Raw genomic sequence first — 19,538 nt, 5'->3', positions numbered from 1 at the left:
CCCACCCCCCCCACAGGTCAAGGTGGACAACCAGCATGACTTCCAGGACATCGCAAGTGTCGTGGCACTGACCAAGACATATGCCACTGCTGAGCCCTTCATTGATGCCAAATACGACGTGCGCGTCCAGAAGATCGGGCAGAACTACAAGGCCTACATGTGAGTGGATAAAATGAGGCCTAGGTAGGGGTCCCCAGCTCTGCCTTGTGCAGTTCAGGCCCCCTGAGCCTCTCTTCTCCCTCTCTCCCAGGAGGACGTCAGTGTCAGGAAACTGGAAGACCAACACTGGTTCTGCAATGCTAGAGCAGATTGCTATGTCTGACAGGTGGGTGGCCTGAACTCTGGGGGTGGGGAAGGGAGGGTGGGAGTGTGGCTGCTTAGGCAGGCACTGACAGGCTTTCTTTCCCCACGTTGCCAGGTACAAGCTGTGGGTGGATACATGCTCAGAGATTTTTGGGGGACTGGACATCTGTGCAGTGGAAGCACTGCATGGCAAGGACGGAAGGGATCACATCATTGAGGTGGGAGCAGCACCCGGGGATTTACGGGGGGAACCGAGGGCGGCGCACGGCAGCCACACTGTACACTGGGACGCACGCCATGGCCCGGAAAGTCCTCGGCAAATGGCAAAATGTTTAGTATACTGTAAAGTGCCTTGGACTGGGACACGCTGGCAAATGCCAAATACTTAGTAAACTATCAACTGCTTTGTGAACTTGGACATACATCCTCAGTAAATAGCAAAAACACTTGTTAAACTATAAAGTGCTCTGTGAACCGAGCCCTCTCGGTGAATGGCAAAGCACTTAATAACCTTGAAAATGTTTTGTAAACTGACAGGTCCTTGGCAAACAAACAAGTACTTTGTAGACTCTAAAGACCTTTGAAAAGAGTACTTGTTGATACTAAAGCATTCTGTAAACTACCTTATAAAATTAGGATGTGCTTGGTGAACAGCAAAGTGCTTTATAAAACTATAAAGGAAGAGCTCTGTAAACTGGAAGTCCTTGTTATTGAAACAAAACACTTTCAAAATTCTAAAGCTCTTAGCAAACAGTGGTGCCTCTGGTAAATAGTAAACCAATTTGTAAATGGTAAAATCCGCCTTGAAAATTTGGAGTGTTTGGTAATCAATAGCACTTCGTACATGATAAAGCATTTTCTAAAAAGACTGGTGCCATTTGCAAAGCACTGTCTAAAGTCTAAACACACTGCATATGCCACAGTCCTTTGTGAAGGGCAAGGAGCTTTGTAAACTGTGAAGTACCATGTCAACCACAAAGTTCTTTGTAAAGGACAGAGCACCCGGCAAACCAGAAAGCCAGGGTCATCAAGTGTTCTGTCGAGGGCCAGACAGTGCACACTTTAGGCTTTGTGGGCCACAGAGTATCCTTGAAGCTACTCATCTCTGTAAAAGCAGCCATAAACAACATGTTTAAAATGTGTGGCTGGGTTCCAATAAAACTTTGTTTGTTGACATAATTTTCACATGCTATGAAATCTTTTGATTTTTTCCAACCATTAAAAATGTAAAACCATCCTTAGTTCGTAGACCATAGAAAAACAGGTGCTGGGCTGGATGTGGCCCATGGTGCCTAATTTGCTAGCACCTCATGAGCTGTTTAGTACTGTGGAGTAGACAAGCTTTGTTCACACTGCACACCAGTAACTAACAAACTGAAGCTCATTTCCTTGGCAACCACCATGCCTTCTTCCAACTTAAAAGCACTTTGTCACTGTCACCCTCACATGCACTTCCTGCCTCTCTCCTCACTGGGTCTCCATTCTAGGTGGTGGGCTCCTCCATGCCGCTCATTGGTGACCACCAGGATGAAGACAAACAGCTCATCGTAGAACTCGTGGTTAACAAGATGGCTCAGGCCCTACCCCAGCAGCGGGACGTGTCCCCCGGCAGGGGCTCCCACAGCCAGGTCAGCTAGTGGTGGTCAGGCCAGCCCTTGGTCCTGGTGTGTCACAGAGTTAATCATCAGCTGGGGCATCACAATTACGCATGTGGTGGCGATTTCCCATTGTTTTAAAAAAAATTAATAAATAGCTGCTACCCTGAATTCCTTGAGTGCCTCCCGACACCTCCTCTGGGGGTCCCCTCCCAACAACCTGACATCTCCTCAGCTTAGCCACAAACATGGCAACACCCAGCACACAGGGAACCCATGTTATTCTGATTGGCTGATGCTCCACTGACCGGTAGCTATTTTTAACTTCTGCTCCACTCCTCTACCGCAGACTCCGTCCCCAGGCGCCCTGCCCTTGGGCCGCCAGATCTCCCAGCAGCCCTCGGGGCCCCCGGCTCAACAACGACCCCCACCACAGGGTAAGTGAGGAGCCAGTCTCCTGGGTGCCTACCGTCCTGCAGCCCCCGACCCCCTACCCCTCACTTGCCAGCTCTCACATGTGAACTCTTTCTCTGTCCCTCAGGTGGCCCTCCGCAGCCGGGCCCAGGCCCCCAACGCCAGGGACCCCCACTGCAGCAGCGCCCACCCCCACAGGGCCAGCAGCACCTTTCAGGCCTTGGACCCCCAGCTGGAAGCCCCCTGCCCCAGCGCCTACCAAGTCCCACGTCAGTGTCACAGCAGCCTGTGTCCCAGGCCCCACAGCTGACCCAGGGTCAAGGCCGCCAATCCCGGCCAGTGGCAGGAGGGCCCGGGGCACCTCCAGCAGCCCGCCCACCTGCCTCCCCATCTCCCCAGCGCCAGTCGGGTCCCCCACAGGCTACCCGTCAGACATCCGTCTCTGGTCAGGCTCCACCAAAGGCCTCAGGGGCTCCACCGGGTGGTCAGCAGCGCCAAGGCCCACCCCAGAAACCTCCTGGCCCTGCTGGCCCCACCCGCCAGGCCAGCCAGGCGGGTCCCATGCCCCGCACTGGGCCACCCACCACGCAGCAACCACGGCCCAGCGGCCCCAGCGGCCCAGGCCCCGCTGGACGGCCCACCAAGCCACAGCTGGCCCAGAAACCTAGCCAGGATGTGTCGTCACCTGCCACCGCCAATGCCGGGGGACCTCCGCACCCCCAGCTCAAGTAAGGGGACTCCACAGCAGCCCAAGCCTTGCTGCTCACAGAACATGTTCCTATACCAGGAAGGCAGCCCCAGCTCCCAAGCTCCTTGGACCCAGATGCTAGCCAGGGGTCCTGAGAGCTCTCTCCAGTCTGGGCCAGACCTCTCCCCCAAACTGTCACCCCTCTCAGTCCACAGAGGTTCTTGCCCTCCATCCCAGAGATTCAGTGCTAGAATCCCAGAGAAACTCCACTTTTAGTTCAGTCTTCCCAGCAGTCTCTGGGAAAGTCCCCTCCTCCAGCCCAGATACTTTGCTGACCCTCCTTCAGTAACTCTCCACCCACCAAGTCCTCCTCCTGACCAATCCACCCACCGACCCTCTCTGCTGCCAAACTCATCCTCGAGACTCCTCCGGGCCAATGTCCCAAACGACCCACTACCCAGTTCAGTCCTGTATCACCTCACACTCTTTCTAGTCATCCTCCTACTTTTCCTACAGTCTAGCCCAGCGATTTTCGACCTTTTTCATCTCATGGCAGAGACCTAGTTGCTAGACTTTTGTGGCATACCAAAAAATATATTTTTTGCTGATCTAACAAAAAAAGTAGGAGTAATTTTGATTCATTCACACTGGATGGCTAATGTTGGCTGCTGTGATTGCTTTATTTGACAATCTAAGGGAAAAGAAGTCAGTGTCCCTGACTAAATTCAGGAACTGCATTTCTTACAAAAAAAATTGATTTCAGAAAGGAAGGGAGAAACACTGATCTGTTGTTCCACTTACTTAAGCATACATTGGTTGAATCTTGTATGCCCGACCAAAGATCGAACCCATAACCTGGGGTTACTGGGACAATGCTCTGACCAACTAAGCTACCCAGCCAGGGCAGTACTGCATGTTTTAAAAATTCTGGTGGCACTCCAGTTGAAAATCACTGATCTAGGCTCCTTTCTGGTCTATCCCCAAGTCCTTCTGGTCCGTCTCCCTCCTCCCAAATCATCACACCATTCTCTCTGCCTGTTCTGGCCCATTCCAGATCTGCCCGTACCTTCGCTCACGAGTCCTTGCTGTCACATGCAACTGCTCCCTCTTAGATTTGTCCCTCCCAGCCTGTCCTTGATCTAAGCCCCCCCCCTCCCCCCGCAGCATACACATTCTTCCTGGACTCCTTACCGTTAGACTGGAAACCTCCCTGCCCATCTTCACCTTTCTATCAAACTCCTCCCGGTCTAGCCCAGATTTGAAGATTCAGCCCAGGACTCTTCCCATTAATCCCAGACTTCTTCACCTTGGATTCAAGTGCTCCCAGCCTGGACCAGGGCTCCCTGACTCCTGCCTGAGCACCTATCAGGGTCCAGGCCCATGCTGATGGGTGGGAGGGTCACAGGCACCGCCCCAGGACCAGGGGGGCAGGGCTGGGGCCGGGCCTGGGGTAACATTGTGTTTCTCTCCCCCTCCTCCCTTCCTCTTCCCCCCTTCCTCCCACACCTCCACCTTGTCTCTCTCTAGCAAATCCCAGTCTCTGACCAATGCCTTCAACCTTCCAGAGCCAGCCCCGCCCAGGCCCAGCCTTAGCCAGGACGAGGTGAAAGCTGAGACCATCCGCAGCCTGAGGAAGTCTTTCGCCAGCCTCTTCTCTGACTGACACCCTACCCTGAGAACCCCTAAAATTCCTGGGCAACCCCTCTCTGGGCCCTGGATCCATTTCTCATTTTGGAATCTCCAACTCCCTTGAGAAGCCCTCTCCTGGTCCAACAAGAGCCCTCTTCTCACTCAGAATGCCCAAATCCCTAGGGAACCTTCACGCCTGGTCCGAAACCTATTTCTCATGTTTGGAGTTCCCAAGTCCTCCCGGAAGGACACTTCTGGTCACCTCAAGACCTACTTATCAGTTTTAGAACCTGCCAACTCCTGAAGACCTCCATTCCTGGTCCTCAGAGTGCGTTTTCCTTCCCAGAAGCTCCCAAACACCAGGCAACCCATTCTGGCATTCTGGCCCTAACACCAGAGACCCCTCCTGGAGCCCTGAAATTCCTGGAAAACCCTACTCCTGGTCCCAGAGCTCTCAAGCACACTGCTCTCCATCAAAATTTTCCAAACCCTTAAGAAACCCCTACCTTTGGGCCCCTTTTCATGGATCTGCCGTTTCTGGAGACCCACCTCTTGAAATGCCACCACCTACCTGCCCCCACAGGATTTCCCTCCACCTGCCCCCACAACTCCCTTCAACACACTGGGAGCTCCTCCCACTGCTAGACCCCAGTTCCCAGGGAGCCCTGCCCCACTTTCCTGCCTCTGACAGCTGTCTTTAAATATGCAAACTCCACCCACCCTCCCAGAATCCTTTGCACATGGGAGGCCAGTGGTCCCCCACTTCCCCACCTTTGCCGTGATGTCTGTGTCTGTGACTGACGTGGCCTCCTCTCGTGCGGTGCTTGGCATATGTGGTCCTCGTTCATCGTGCCGCCTGTGGTGATGCGTGCAGTGGCGCTGTTTGTGTGGTCCGCACCTCCCCCCAACCTCCGCTCCTTGCCTGGACTCACCCCTACCCCTCAGAGGCTCTGAATCCCACAAGAGTCGGGAAGCAAAATAAACAAGCAGAGGCCCAGCAGAATTCTGTGCTTCTTGATGAAGAAAGAGGGGAGTCTTTGAATGGTGGGAGAGACAAGAAGGGACCCCCAAATCCATACGGGGTGCTGGGGACCCCGGAATCCAGTGGAAGGCACATCAGGCACAAATTCCAGAGAGGTTCTGAGTGGAATCTGTGCTATAAATCCCAGCCATTGGAGATATAGGAGCTCCCAAATTTAGAAGTATCCCCAAAGGCAAGAGGAAATCAAACTACCGAGGAGGTGGAGGTCTCAGTCTTAAGGGTCCCCCAATTCGAGAGACTGGAAAAGCACATGAGGACCCCTCATCTCCCAGGGCAGGAATGGGGTATCCTGAGGCAGTATCAGGGCAGAGATGGAACATCAATTGGCTGGTAGGCAGGGCTCCTTGGTGTAGAAAGCTGAGACTGGTTCCCTGGTGGCTGGGGACAGGGCCTAAGGCACAAGGCGGGCTGCGCTGAGGAGGCAGGCGGGCAACTCATCAGCCTGGGTGCGGTGCAAGGAGGGTTCGGAGGCACTCCGCTCAATCTTGGGGAGTGACCGCTGCAGCAGCTCAATCGTGGCCAGAATCTGGTGGCAGGGTCACATGAGGAGGAGTGTCCAGAGCCACACGGGCACCCCACCACCACCAAACCCCAGCCTTACAGGGAAGCACACACACACACACAGTGTGAGCCTTGAACACGCAGGGTTCACATTCCCACCTTGGAGTCTTCCTCCTCCTCAGAGTCCCTTCCCCAGGACACCCAGCCCTCCGACCCGGCCCACCTGGGGGAAGAGGGGCCGCTCCTCCCGTTGGAACTTGAGGCAGTCGGACAGCAGGCGCCGCATGGCCTTCGGGCAGTTGCTGGAGATTTTGCTGAGGTCCGGGGACAGATAGCCACGGCCCACCATAAAGATAATCTGGGGGTGGGGAAGACGGGAACGGCTTATCTGGGGACCTAGGCCGGGAGCCCAGGGAATTTTCGTCTCAAAGAACTTGGGAGATTCCTTTTGAGGAACTGGGGTATTCTGGGTATTGGGGCTCTGGGGGTTGTGCTATCTTGTGAACCCAAGGATTCCCGGTCTCTGAGGTCTTAGAAGGATTCTCTGCTTGCAGAGCACAGGGATTTAGGCTTGAGGAAATCAAGGATTGTAGGTATCTGGGGCCCAGAGGATTATAAGTCCATAGGTTTCTAGGGGGCGTAGGGGTCTGGAAAGTACTGAGTCTAGGGGAAACATGAACTTCTGTGGAGGGAGGGAGCTAAAGGATTCTAGCCTTCAGGAGCTTTTATTGTTGTGGGGGTCTGGGGCCTGAGGGCTGAGTTCATGTGGCCTGTACGAGTACTGGTATATGGAGTCTAGGATTATCAGTTTCTGAGGGCCTAGGAGATTCCAGGCCTTGAACCTAGAGGACTGTGAGAGTCTAAGGCCTAGCAGGGGTCCCTAAACTTTTTACACAGGGGTCCAGTTCACTGTCCCTCAGACCGTTGGAGGGTCACCATATACAGTGCTCCTCTCACTGACCACCAATGAAAGAGGTGCCCCTTCCAGAAGTGCGGCAGGGGGCCGGATAAATGGACTCAGGGGGCCGCATGTGGCCCACGGGCCGTAGTTTGGGGACACCTGGCCTAGAGTATTGTGGGTGCCAGGGAGCCGAAGCCTGCCAAACACCCAAGGCCTGAATATCGTGAATATCTGTGAGTACTCTAAAAGCACAAAGGGATTCTATTTCTGAAGAAATGAGATTCTAGGCTTTGGGGACTTGCAGGATTTTGAGTTCCCAGGTCAGAGGACTGGCAGTTGTTGAAGGGTCCAGAGAGCTTCTGGGTATTTGGGGGCCTCAGAGGGGGGGATTGTGGGCATAGGGGATTCAGGAGATTCTGAACTTTGAGGACTCAAGAGGATTGTGGCTGAGGGAGAAGAAGGGGATTCTGGGTATAGGAGACCAAGAGGATTCTGAGAGTTCTAAGCCCAGAAAACGTGGGTTTTCTGGAGGAAGTGTGGCATTCCTCAACTGTGCAAAGGAGATCTGGGGTTTACAGGATGAGGGACCCCTTAGCTTGGGAGACTGCAGATAAGGCATGGCTCTTACCTGGTCACGGCTGCCAATGTGACTATAAGGCAAGGAGCCAGTCATGAGCTCGTAGAGCACAACGCCATAGGCATAGACATCCGACTGGAAGCTGTAGGGATTCGGGTCCTGCATACGGATCACTTCAGCCGCCTTCGATAGGCCAGACCAGGCAGGGGAACCGTGGAGGTCAGCAAATGGCTGGCCCACAGTCCCAGATACCACTAGCCACACTGGGTACAACTCAAGAGCCACCCACACAGGGTGAAACATGAGAAGTCTAGATGAACAGGCACCCCATGTCCCAGTCCTGCTGCCCACGTCCCTATTTGCCCCTGGTCCAGACCCTGGCCTAGTCTGGCCCAACTCACCATCCACAGCACAGAGCCTGAGGGCTGCTCCAAGGGCTGAGCCCCACTCCACCGTGTCTTCACTGTGGCCAGGCCGAAGTCGCCGATCTTCACTGTGAGCCCCTCATGTAGGAAGATGTCCACTGGGGTCAAGGGCCACTACAAGGACTCCCAATAGCCACACCTCTCATCCTGACTGTGAGGCTGTCATTAACACCTCCACATCAGCCATGCCTCTAACCCTAGCCAGTAGTCCTCCAATGTCACAAAAACCCACCACAACCTTGACTTGGGTGGGGAGCTCCAATTAACGCCCCTTACACTTGGACCCCTTGTGACTGCTGACCAGGAAGCCCCTTTAAGGGTACCCATACTCTGTAATACCTTCCACAACTGCCACACCTTAGACTCTGACCAGAGTCCCCAAGGACAACACCTGAACAAACTGTAACTCTGATTCCTGACCAAGAGACCCCAGTAAAGGTTCCTCACCAGCCACAGCTCTGCCACCTGGCAACGGCCATGTGACACATGGCCCCTATTCATCCCTAGAAACACCTCCAAGAGACATCCCTCTAAATCCTCTTCCCACCGCAGCCCTTAGACAGGGACAGGTAGATACTGTTAGACTTGAGATCCCGGTGGATGATGTTCTTGGCATGGAGGTAGCTGTGGGAGTGGAAGCAGGTGGCAAATTGGCTGGGGCTACCTCATCTCCCTCCCGCAGGTCCCCCAACCCCCTTCCTAGTCCCCAGGCCAGGAGGCTCACTCCATGCCCTGGGCAGTCTGCCGGGCCACGTCAATAAGCTGGACCATGTCGAAGCGTGTGTCGGCCACGTGTAGGTGGTGATAGAGGCTGGAGCCCTCGCACCACTGTGTGATGATGGCGAACCCTGGCCGGGTCATGAAGCCCATGAACAGCAAGATGTTGACGTGGCGTGTCTTCCTGCAGGCAGGGAGGGAGGTATTAGGGCAGGGAGGGAAAACTGTCATTCACTTTTTGAGCATCAGGAATGGTGCTGTTCACTGTCGCCTCCTGTCATCATTCCCACCCTACCTTTCAGGAAGCTCAGGGCCAGACTATAGCCAGATTCAATGAATTTGTGAGATATCTTTGCTGGGCTGATTTGGAGCTGGGACTTATGCTCTGATTTTCTTCATCCCAGTTTTCCAACAAAAACAAGAGGGGTAGATTACCACCCCCAGCCCTCTACCACCCAGTAGTGTCTTAAACACCAGCACCTGCCATACCTCTAACTCTGACCATTACCTGGACCTGTGATCATTTTAGAGATGAGAAAATAGAATGCCAACTTATCAATATTACACGGTATCAGCATAATATTGATAAATGGCAGGTAGAAAATATCAGTGGTGTGATTATATTGTTTCCACAGGAGGCTTAGACGTAAAGAACTTGGGGCTTGACTCAAGTTAGATCCTCTGTTCCAATCCACGCTTCCCCAGGTGCTCACTCTGCAACCTCAGGAGGACACTTAGCCTGCGTCTCATTTTCCTCAACTGTGAAAAGTACATTAGCTACCTTGGTGATGTTGGGAAGAGGAAGTAAATAATCCACAAGGCACATGAACAGCACTGAACACAAGCAAGCCCTGTTGTTAGTGCTCCTGGCTACCTGGCTCTACCTCACGGCAACCCTGTCACTGAGGAACAGATCAGCCCTAACTTAGACAAAAACCTTCATTCCTTATAGAAGTACTAACTTCAGTTAGGGTAACACAAATGTAAACACAGTTGACCCTTGAACTACATGGGTTTGAACTGCACAGATTCACTTACACATGGAATTTTTTTCAATAAATAACTATCTTTTTTTTTTTTCTTGTGGGAGAGACAGAGTCAGAGAGAGGGACAGACAGGAACAGAGAGAGACGAGAAGCATCAATTCTTCGTTGCGGTTCCTTAGTTGTTCATTGATTGATTTCTCATATTCACCTTGACTGTGGGTGCTACAGCAGACTGAGTAACACCTTGCTCGAGCCAGTGACCTTGGCCTCAAGCTGGTGAGCCTTACCCAAACCAGATGAGCTTGCACTCAAGCTGGCAACCTCAGGGTCTCGAACCTGGGTCTTCCACGTCCCAGTCCAACACTCTATCCACTGTACCACTGCCTGGTCAAGCATAACTGTACGGTTTTTAATCTGAGGTTGGGAGCCCACAGATTCAGGGGTGCAACTGTGTGCACTGAGATAGGCTGTTTAATATATAGGACTTGAACATCTGCAGATTTTGGTATCTGCAGGGAGGTCCTGGAACCAATCCCCCATGGATATTGAGAAACAACTAAGTTTTGGGAGAGCCAAAACTTATACATGAATTTTCAACCACGCAGGGAGGTTGCCACCCCTTACTTCCACATTGTTCAAGGGTCAACTGCAACATCACTGATGCTCTGCAATTCTGCCATGTCGGAGCAGATAATACAGCACCTAAGCATTCTTCAGAGCAGTCATATTGTGGTTAAAATATTAATATAATGCAAATTAAGAGCATGCTCAAATCACTATTTCATTGAGAACAATTTTTCTTACTGTGTCATCCATTATGAGGATAAACATTAAAACGGCACAAGTTATGATAACATCAACTTTGTAACATAACTGTGCCCACCTGTCAGAGAGGAAAGCCCATGTGTAGGCCTAGGAGTGGTGGTAGTTAGTGTGGAAGAAAGGGAACACCAGGGTTTCTCAGCGCAAATGAATTAATATAGTATTAATGATAAGTTAAGTAGAACAACTACAATCATAAATTAAACAATGATTAAATTATGGTTATGATTATAGTTAATACAGTTGACCCTTGAGCAACACATGGTACAGTTGAAAATCCACATATAATTTTCAGCTCTTTCAAAACTTAATTCAGCCTGACCAGGTGGTGGTGCAGTGGATAGAGCATCAGACCGGGACATGGAGGACCCAGGTTAAAAACTCTGAGGTCGCTGGCTTGAGCACAGGCTCACCAGCTTGAAAGCGAGGTCACTAGCTTGAAGCCCAAGGTCGCTGGCTTGAGCAAGGAGTCACTCGCTCTGCTGTAGCCCCCTGGTCAAGGCACATATGAGAAAGCAATCACTGAACAACTAAGGTGCCACAATGAAGACTTGATGCTTCTCATCTCTCTCCCTTCCTGTCTGTCTGTCCCTATCTGTCCCTCTCTCTGACTCTCTGTCTGTCAAAAAGAAGAAAAAATTAAAACACATTTTGTATGGGCCATGGCTGCTTTGCTCTGTGGTAGAGCATCGGGCCCGTGTGAAGATGTCCCGGGTTTGATTCCCAGTCAGGGCACATAACAGAAGCACCCATCTTCTTCTCCACCCTCTCCCTCTTCTCTCTCTTTCTCTCTCTGTTTCCCTCCTGCAGCCATGGCTCAATTGGAGTGAGTTGGCCCCAGATGCGGAGGATGACTCCATGGCCTTCGCCTCAGGCGCTAAGAACTTGGTAGCTGAGCAGCAGACTAATGCCCCAGATGGGCAGAGCATCATCCCCTAGCGGGCTTGCTGTGTGGATCCTAGTCGGGGCACATGCAGGAGTCTGTCTATGCCTCCTCTCACGGAATAAAAAACAAACAAAAACCTCCCCACATTCTGTATGTTATATGTATTATATACTATATTCTTACAATAAAGTAAGCTAGACAAAAGAAAACATTGTAAGAAAATCTGAGAAAGAGAAAATATTTACAGCATTATTAAAATACATCCACATATAAGTGGAACCATGTTGTTCAAGAATCAACTGCAGTACTGCTCTTCAAATAATGCCATTATTATAATTAATTAGTGACAAGAATGCTACACAATAAACGTAACTCTAAGGACACAGTACACGCAGTGAAGAAGGGAAGATGCAAGCTCCCTGGCAACGCAGCTAACTAGCATTATGCTATTAATGAAAGTGCACTCAGTGATGTTAACGGAGTCCCGCAGCCATACCCATTTCACAGCAGGCAACCAAGACCCAGAGCTACTAATTAATGTCAATATTAACCCAAACACAAACCATAACGTCATCAGAGGTATTCTAAACATACCTGTTTCCCAGAGGGGAAAGGGACACTTGATACAACTTAACATTTATGCTGTTAATGACACGAACACAGGTGATGCGCAGAAGCGCCCAAGCATGGCCTTTCCCCGGACGCACCAAGGCCGGGCCCACTGCCCTCTCCCGGCATCCACACACACGTGCAATCTCACCTGAGCACCTGCATCTCGTTCTTGAAGGCCTGGGCCTGCTCAGCTGTGGGTTGGGCCACCTTGAGCACCTTCACAGCCACATCGCCATGCCACCGCCCGCGAAACACGGTGCCAAACGAGCCCGTCCCGATCCTCTTCAGCAGCTGCACCTCACTGGGTGGCACCTCCCAGTAATAGCCCGAGTCCCGGTACCCCAGATTCTTCTGTGGGCCACACGGTGGCATCTCAGGGGCCTGCCCACATCCCTTATCACTCAGCCTGTGGTGCCCCCCACAGGTTCCCCTGGAGCTTACCACTTTCTTCTTGTCATCAGCCAAGGACTTCCTCTCCCGCTGTTCTGAAGGGGACTTGGAATGTGGGGACTTCCTCCCCGAGGACACACTGGCCAGGCTGGGGCTCCCCCGGGGGGCTCCATCACCACCACCTCTACTACCAGCAGCTGTGGTCGTGAAGAGGATGTGAGTGGAGGCAAGTGAGGCGGAGGGGGGCGTGGGGCACAGGCAGTGGGGGCTCACCATCAGTGCTGAAACTCTGGGCAGTGAGCTGGAAGAAGAGGGACAGGAGTCAGACGACGTGGAAGCCAACAGGAATGGTTCTCCCTTCTGCCTGCTGGTCTCCCGTGACTTCCCTCCTCAACACCAACCTGAATGAGGCTGGAGTCCATGGGGGCTGTGGTGCTGACCATGTGGACGTTGGGGGTAGACGTGGACCGGATGCGCTGGAGGGGGGCGTTGGCTGGGGCAGGAAAGGGGAAGTGCTCAGGGTCTCGATGCTGAGTGCAGGAGCTGCCAGAGGAAAGGCTGTGAAATAACTGTTGAATGAATGGGAGACCCAGCAAGCTGCCCCCTGCCCCCTCCCTTTCGTAAAACCTGTGCTTAGCTCATACTGAGTAAACATCCACTATTAGTACTATTATTCATTTGTTCAAGAAACATTTATTGAGTGCTTGCCATGTGCCAGACACCATATTAGGTGGTGAAAATAAAACTGTGGGCAAAACAAATGAAAGTTTTTGCCCTCATGGGGATGATGTTCCAGTAGGGAGAGAAAATTAAAAACAACAAAGGATACTTAATCTATCTGATGGTGATAGGTGCAATAAAGGAAAATATAAAGCATCTGGAGACAGAAAGTGTCACTAGTGACATCAGGAAGAGCTCCTCTAAGGAGGTGACATTTGAGAAAAGACCTAAGGAGAAACAGTGAGCCAAACAGTGCGAGAAAAAGTAACATACAACACTTTATAACTATATGCACTATTAAAATATATCATGTGTTACATAACATATGACCTATATTAAAATGGTAATGCTTCAAAATATACATATCACAATGTTATATATGTTATATGTCCATGTTACATGTTATATATATTACAAAAATATTTAATGTTCCCTTCCACTATCCTAAAATAAAATTCATACAGAATTTATCCACATACACCAATAATTAAAAATAACATAACATGCCGTAACTTTATCATTTTATATATTACATAATACATATATATATATATATATATATATATATATGATGTTAATAGAGACAGACTTGTAGCTAGAGAGCCGGTTGACAGCTGTAGGGGAGAGGCACTGGGTGAGGGGACTTCCAGGAATGAGAAAAAAGGATGAAAAAGAAAAAAGAAAAAGAACTCATGGACACGGACAACAGTGTGGTGACTGCAGGGACTGGGGGGACAGGGAGGCGGAAGAGAGTGTCGCTGGGGTAAATGGGGACAGAGCAGGACTTGATTTGGGGGGGTGAGCACACAATATGGTGTCCAGAAATGTGGTGTAGAATTGGGCACCTGAAACCTGTATAATTTTGTTAACCAGTATCACCCCCAATAAATTCAATTAAAAAATATATGATGTTCTATATCATATAAAAACTAAAAACATTATAAATCTAACACGATACATTAACATATACATGTAAATATAGACATTACAAAATATATAATAGACATATAAAATGCAACTTTTAGAAACTTTTGATATATTAGGGCAATAATGTATTTTAATATAGAAATACTATAGTATTATAATACTTAACATAAAGGAGAAATAGAAGGGAATTTATAATAAAACAATTTGTATTTCAAAATGGAAAGGCTTGACCATGATTATATTGAAAGAATTAATGAAGTAATTAGAAGTTAGGTGCTTTTATGTGTATACATATATACACACATACATATTTAAAATTAATAAGAACATATACTCTGTACCAGATCTTTTTCTAAGCACAGGATATGTCTTAATTCATTTAATCCTCAACAGAACCCCATGTGGTAAAAGGTATCATTATCCTCTCTTTACAGATGAGAAAATCTTTACAGAACGATTAGGTGACTTGCTCAAGGTCCCACAGCTCCACACCCTTACTCCCACTTGCAGGTGCTCCACAAATATTTGTCAGGTACACGAAGAACGGCTGTGGTCAGAAGCCTGTGCACTCTTGCTCACTCGCTCTCACCCTCCCTCCCTCTGGAGCATGCCCACAGCTTTCCTCCTTCTTCCCTCAAGGTACATAGCTTTGCTCTCTCTGCTAAGCTGCAAGGGCTCTTCTTTTGCCTTTGTAACTTGTTTCCTGAACCCACACAGCCCAGCTGGCTCACTCTTTCTACCTCTGTGACTTTCTAAATAAACTTTCGCTTGTATTTGGGGAAAGAAGTTTGCGGTATACAGGGGTCTCCAAATCTTTTTCTCCAGACATTAGCTGTTCAACTTAGGCATCCCTACCTGGGACCCTGAGGGGTTAGTGGCTCATTCAGAGGAAAGTTTGAGGGAGCCTCGTGCTGTCTGGAGCCTCCGGACAAATCCTGGATACTGTGGTAGAACCTTAAGGGCATTAAGGGTAGGAGGAAAAGGGTCAGCGGTCTGTACGAGTCTCGTGGGTGGGCACCTGTCCTCCCCATTCCCCCACCCACCCCAGGCCAGGCTCACTGTCGGCAGTTGGTACTCATGTCAACACAGACTGTGGGGACCTTAGAGGAACAATGCTGGTGGAACTTGTAGCCACAGGTTTGGCAGCGGAAGCCATGGAACAGAAACTTAAGGCAGAAGTCACAGAACGCCAGGCTGAAGAACGTCTTCCGTACCTGCTACCACAAAGCAGGGAAGGTTACGGCCTGGTTAAGGACCTGCCCCCACACGCAGGGTCTGCCCCCACTATCTACCCTGTACTCACAAAATTGTGCATGGTCAGTGGGACATCTTCAAGGACCTCCACAATGAGCTCCTCGCCATCCAAGGGGGCAATGGCTGTGTCCCAGGCAGTGACTGTCTTTCGCCTGCAGGAGGCATGGAAGGGACTGAGTGGGAGGGTGGACAGACTGAGGCCCTGGGAAGTCAGGGAACCCCTGAAAGTCCCTCCAAGTCTGCCATCCATGGAGTCATCTGGCATGTTTCATTCTCATCATGGCAACCTAACCCTAGGTACTAGTTACTATCGTTGCCCCACTTTACAGATGGGGAAGCTGAGGCTCAGGGGGATAAAGTGACTTACTTGCCCAAGGCCACAAGGGAGTGTGTGTGACAGAACAGTGTGAAGAGTCCATGCTCTCAACTGCAAGACGAGGAACAGATGAGATGGTGAATAAACAACTAAATCTCAGAAGTGCTAAGCAAGCCCCTGAAGAAAATGGCTGATGAGGCATTGAAACAACAAATAAAAAGCAATGTATGAATTGAACAAAAACTTAAGGAACGCCAGAACAAAAGAATAAATGGAAGGTCAGCAAGGCCCAACTCAAGCCGACAAAGAATGGGAAAACAGAGGTAGGAGAGAGCTGACAAATTGATGAAATACTTAAAGAACAAAATAGCGGGCTGTCCCTCCCAGGAGCATGCCCACACCTTCTTCCCTCTCAGTGTGCATCTCCCACACCAGGGGTCCCCAAACTACAGCCCGCGGGCCACATGCGGCCCCCTGAGACCATTTATCCGGCCCCCACCGCACTTCCAGAAGGGGCACCTCTTTCATTGGTGGTCAGTGAGAGGAGCATAGTTCCCATTGAAATACTGGTCAGTTTGTTGATTTAAATTTACTCGTTCTTTATTTTAAATATTGTATTTGTTCCCGTTTTGTTTTTTTACTTTAAAATAAGATATGTGCAGTGTGCACAGGGATTTGTTCATAGTTTTTTTTATAGTCTGGCCCTCCAACAGTCTGAGGGACAGTGAACTGGCCCCCTGTGTAAAAAGTTTGGGGACCCCTGTCCTACACTCTAAGGGTCCCCGCCAGACCTGCAGCCAGAGGAGCAGTGGGCCGCGGCAGCTCTTCCCGAGCTAGCCCCTGAGCCTGTCCCCAGGGCCCCTGTTCTGACTTTGCAGAGCCAAAGCAGCCTGCCTGGGCCCTATCCTGCTGCTTCTTCTATCCTAAGCCCTTACTTGTTTCACTGTCTCCAGTTTTCATAAATTTACTCTCAAAAAGGAAAAAAATAATAAAAAAACAGAAATGAATAAAATGATTGAGTGGGATGAAGACTTGAGGTCCAAGGAGAGAATGTGTTGCTGATCTTACAGGCCAATGAACTAAAGAAGTAACGAAGCAAAAGCTGGTTGGACTTATGGATTCACTGAACTAAGACTAATGGAGACTCCACAGTGGAGTGAAGTAGAAGTCAGATGACTCCGAGGAGAGGAGAGCATACTGGGAACCCAGAGGGTGAGGGAGGTGCCAGGCTTACCCTTTGATGAGCCGGTAGACCACGCAGCAATCCTGATTGAGACCCCGCACCTTGAGAGCCTTGTCGAGAGAGTCATAGACACTCATGCCATCCCGGACAGTTACCTGTACAGATGTGGGGGTTAAGAGTTCAACAGGGAACCCGGCCAAGTCTCCCACCCCTCAGCAAAGCTTCCTCCCAGCCCTAGGTACCCTTCTGATCCAAGATTTCCAACTGGGCCCATCTGCACCCCTGCCAGCTTTGCTATCAGACTCACCACTGTGCGTTGCTTGTTGGGCAGGTACACTTTGACAGTGCCCACTGCCCGGGATGGCTCGGCCCCATTGGCAGGGGGGGCCCGTGGCGGCTCCATGGGGCCTAGGACTTTGTCAAGATGGGCTGAGGTGGAGCTGGGCTGCTGCCATTGGGTTCCTAGAAAACAGAAGAGGAATTGCAAGTCCAATAATGATCATCTGGAATCACAGTGGCAGGGAACAAAAAAAAAAATTCAATCTCCAGGCTCCACGTCACCCCCACCCGGTACGTTAATTTCCACACAGCAGTAAGTAAAGGAACCTTGAAATAGATCCAGTTCCTCCTCTGCTCAGCTTTGCCAAGATCTCTGCATGGGGCTTGGTGGGGGTGGGATAACACAATGAGAAACCCCACACACTATCCTGGAGGGCACAGGAGTCCACAAGTCTCTGCTGGGGGCTAATGGGGCAGTCTGCACTGGGGCGTGCCAGGTACATAAGGGATAAGAACGGTCTGTCCTGCCTTTTTAATGAAGAGGAAAGGTTACCAGAGACGGCGCTGAAGGAAGAGTCACAGACAGGGTGAAGGACAGAGTGAACGGGAACAAATGGGAGATCATCAGATATTGCCCTTAGTTTGGGGGAAATGGGAATTGCATCAAGAGACTTCTTAAGGGCACTCTGGGCATCCCTAAGCCCTGGACAGTAATAATGGTAGGCTCACAGGTACTTGTTGGTCAAATAAGTTTGTAAATATGATATATAGGTTTGCTCGCTTATAGTTTGCATTGGGTGTGGGAGACAGGCTGTAAGCTGGCAAAGTCCTTGTAGCCCAAGGAAAGGCTTTAAGACTAAGCCTTTCCCACCCTTCTAATACTAAGATATTCTCAAAACTAAGCTTTTACCCACACTCTTATGAGGGATCCCATTTATGCCTCAGATAAGTGGCTTTGTATCAGAGACTTCCTTATATTGGCTTAAAGGCTTTAATTTTCTACACTATAAAATAAAGCAGACCGGGGGTGTGCTCTCTCTCTCTCTCTCCCTCCCTCCCCCTCTCCGTCTCCCTCTCTGGGTTCCTGCCATCAGCAATGCAGAGGCCTCCCTGATCCCTTGCCCTCCATGGGAAAAGCAGCAGGTTTTCTGCTTTTCCTTGGCTTTTCTTGTGGCTTGCCTGTCTTGGTGAGACACCAATAAACAATAGAATGGCCCACCATCCTCCGACTCAGCCGTTTCTTTAACATCTGCCGAATTCAATGAGAACCTGCTTGTGAATGGCCACGATGATGGCCCCTGGCCATACAGTACTGTTAGGGAGTCACCAAACTGTGATGGGTAGTTCAGAGGCTCAGCAGATACTATGTTGAAGGGAAATGTAACGAAGGTCACTAGACTGTAATAGGGAGAAGAGTGGATAATGGCGGTCACCAGACATTCTCAGGTGGAAAAGTGCATCCCAAGCATTACTGAAGTGAGATGAATGGAGGTAAAGCAGGGGGGCTCCAAAATTATTCGTCAATTAACGAAGGGGTAACATACATATATCTAGTGGCAATGGAAGGAAGTTAGGGAGAGCTAGAGGAGTAACGAGGGAATTCTCAAAACATTGAGTTACTGATCCAGAATAAAAAGGCGAGTAGTGAGCCCCGTCTCCACGCACTTCTTGTTGTTGGTAAGAAAGGTTTATCAGATACCTTAAGGAGGTTTAGAGGGGATCCCGGTACAACACACAACAGCCTATGAACCATTCCACCGGGCCCCACCAACCGAGAGCATTCAGGCTCTGCGCAGGCGTGATACCACACGCGGCGGGCGAAACCATCCCCCAAAGCCTTGCACCCATGTTCCTGTCTACCCGCCACTACTACCCGCCGCTGTCGACGATGGTCTCGCCCCGGGTCAAACCACTCCTCCGGTTCCGGGCGGGGTCGCTGGGGCCCGGGCGCACCCAACCTGTAGCTAAGCTTTCGGTCCCGGCTCCCGGACCAAGCGCGGCGGCCGCTCCAGAAACCTAACCTAGCCAGGCCCGCCCTCACCTGTCAGGCTGCAACGGCCGCCGCCGCCTCCATCTTGAGCCTGTCTTCTTGTTTCCTCATAAAGTCCGCCTCCACCGCCCCTTGGGCTTTCACTATTGGTACCACAGGACTCAGCCCTCTATTCTTATTGGGTTAAGGTCATGCCTGTCAAGGCAGGACCAGCGGAATGTGGATCATGTTCCGGATTAGGAGGGGCTGCCTGAAACGTCAGGGTCTGAGGCAAATTCGCACGTCCTGGTTTGCGCAGGCGCACTCAGGAGGAGATTTGCATGTCATGGGCTCTAACTGTAATCGTGTTATGCCAGAATAAAGCAGACCTACTTTTCGATT

At 50.5% G+C, this 19,538-nt stretch overlaps 2 protein-coding genes across 4 annotated transcripts in view; one reads left to right on the top strand and one right to left on the bottom strand.

Annotated features, from left to right (window-relative positions):
- The window catches only part of SYN1 (synapsin I), a 54,421-nt gene extending 49,328 nt beyond the window's left edge, over positions 1-5,093 (top strand). Inside the window, exons 7-13 of one of the 2 annotated variants that reach the window (XM_066250408.1) lie at positions 17-159; positions 251-325; positions 419-521; positions 1,791-1,931; positions 2,248-2,335; positions 2,440-3,040; positions 4,566-5,093. In XM_066250408.1, the coding sequence (XP_066106505.1) occupies positions 17-159; positions 251-325; positions 419-521; positions 1,791-1,931; positions 2,248-2,335; positions 2,440-3,040; positions 4,566-4,593 (1,179 nt within the window). In that variant the 3' untranslated portion in view covers positions 4,594-5,093. Of the gene's footprint in view, positions 1-16; positions 160-250; positions 326-418; positions 522-1,790; positions 1,932-2,247; positions 2,336-2,439; positions 3,041-4,527 lie in introns of both variants that reach the window. The other variant, XM_066250406.1, reaches the window with a different exon arrangement.
- A 530-nt stretch (positions 5,094-5,623) lies between these two features.
- On the bottom strand, positions 5,624-19,317 carry ARAF (A-Raf proto-oncogene, serine/threonine kinase). 2 transcript variants are annotated; one of them, XM_066250409.1, is made up of 16 exons: positions 19,209-19,317; positions 17,196-17,350; positions 16,940-17,043; positions 15,439-15,541; positions 15,195-15,349; positions 14,991-15,089; positions 12,890-13,046; positions 12,762-12,789; positions 12,540-12,685; positions 12,247-12,449; positions 8,800-8,976; positions 8,653-8,699; positions 8,052-8,170; positions 7,702-7,833; positions 6,396-6,530; positions 5,624-6,197 (listed from the first exon to the last, which is right to left on the bottom strand). In XM_066250409.1, the coding sequence occupies exons 2-16, from the start codon at positions 17,289-17,291 to the stop codon at positions 6,063-6,065; spliced, it is 1,836 nt and encodes a 611-aa protein (XP_066106506.1). In that variant the 5' UTR covers positions 17,292-17,350; positions 19,209-19,317; the 3' UTR covers positions 5,624-6,062. The 2 variants fall into 2 exon arrangements, with proteins under 2 accessions (XP_066106506.1, XP_066106507.1); XM_066250410.1 differs by having other exon boundaries at positions 12,890-13,031.
- Positions 19,318-19,538: the final 221 nt, after the last annotated feature.

This window comes from Saccopteryx bilineata, chromosome X, assembly GCF_036850765.1.
Source record: "Saccopteryx bilineata isolate mSacBil1 chromosome X, mSacBil1_pri_phased_curated, whole genome shotgun sequence".
Lineage (NCBI taxonomy): Eukaryota > Metazoa > Chordata > Mammalia > Chiroptera > Emballonuridae > Saccopteryx > Saccopteryx bilineata.
Note: the sequence above shows the minus strand (reverse complement) of the source record. Positions and strands in the feature narration are given on the sequence as shown.

Excerpts from the sequence above, each read along its gene's own strand:
- ARAF (XM_066250409.1), bottom strand. The coding sequence starts at position 17,291 with ATGGAGCCGCCACGGGCCCCCCCTGCCAATGGGGCCGAGCCATCCCGG. Across the intron at positions 17,044-17,195 it reads CCAACAAGCAACGCACAGTG|GTAACTGTCCGGGATGGCAT; the intron begins GTGAGTCTGATA and ends ACATCTGTACAG. Across the intron at positions 6,198-6,395 it reads AGCGGCCCCTCTTCCCCCAG|ATTCTGGCCACGATTGAGCT; the intron begins GTGGGCCGGGTC and ends CCCTGCCACCAG.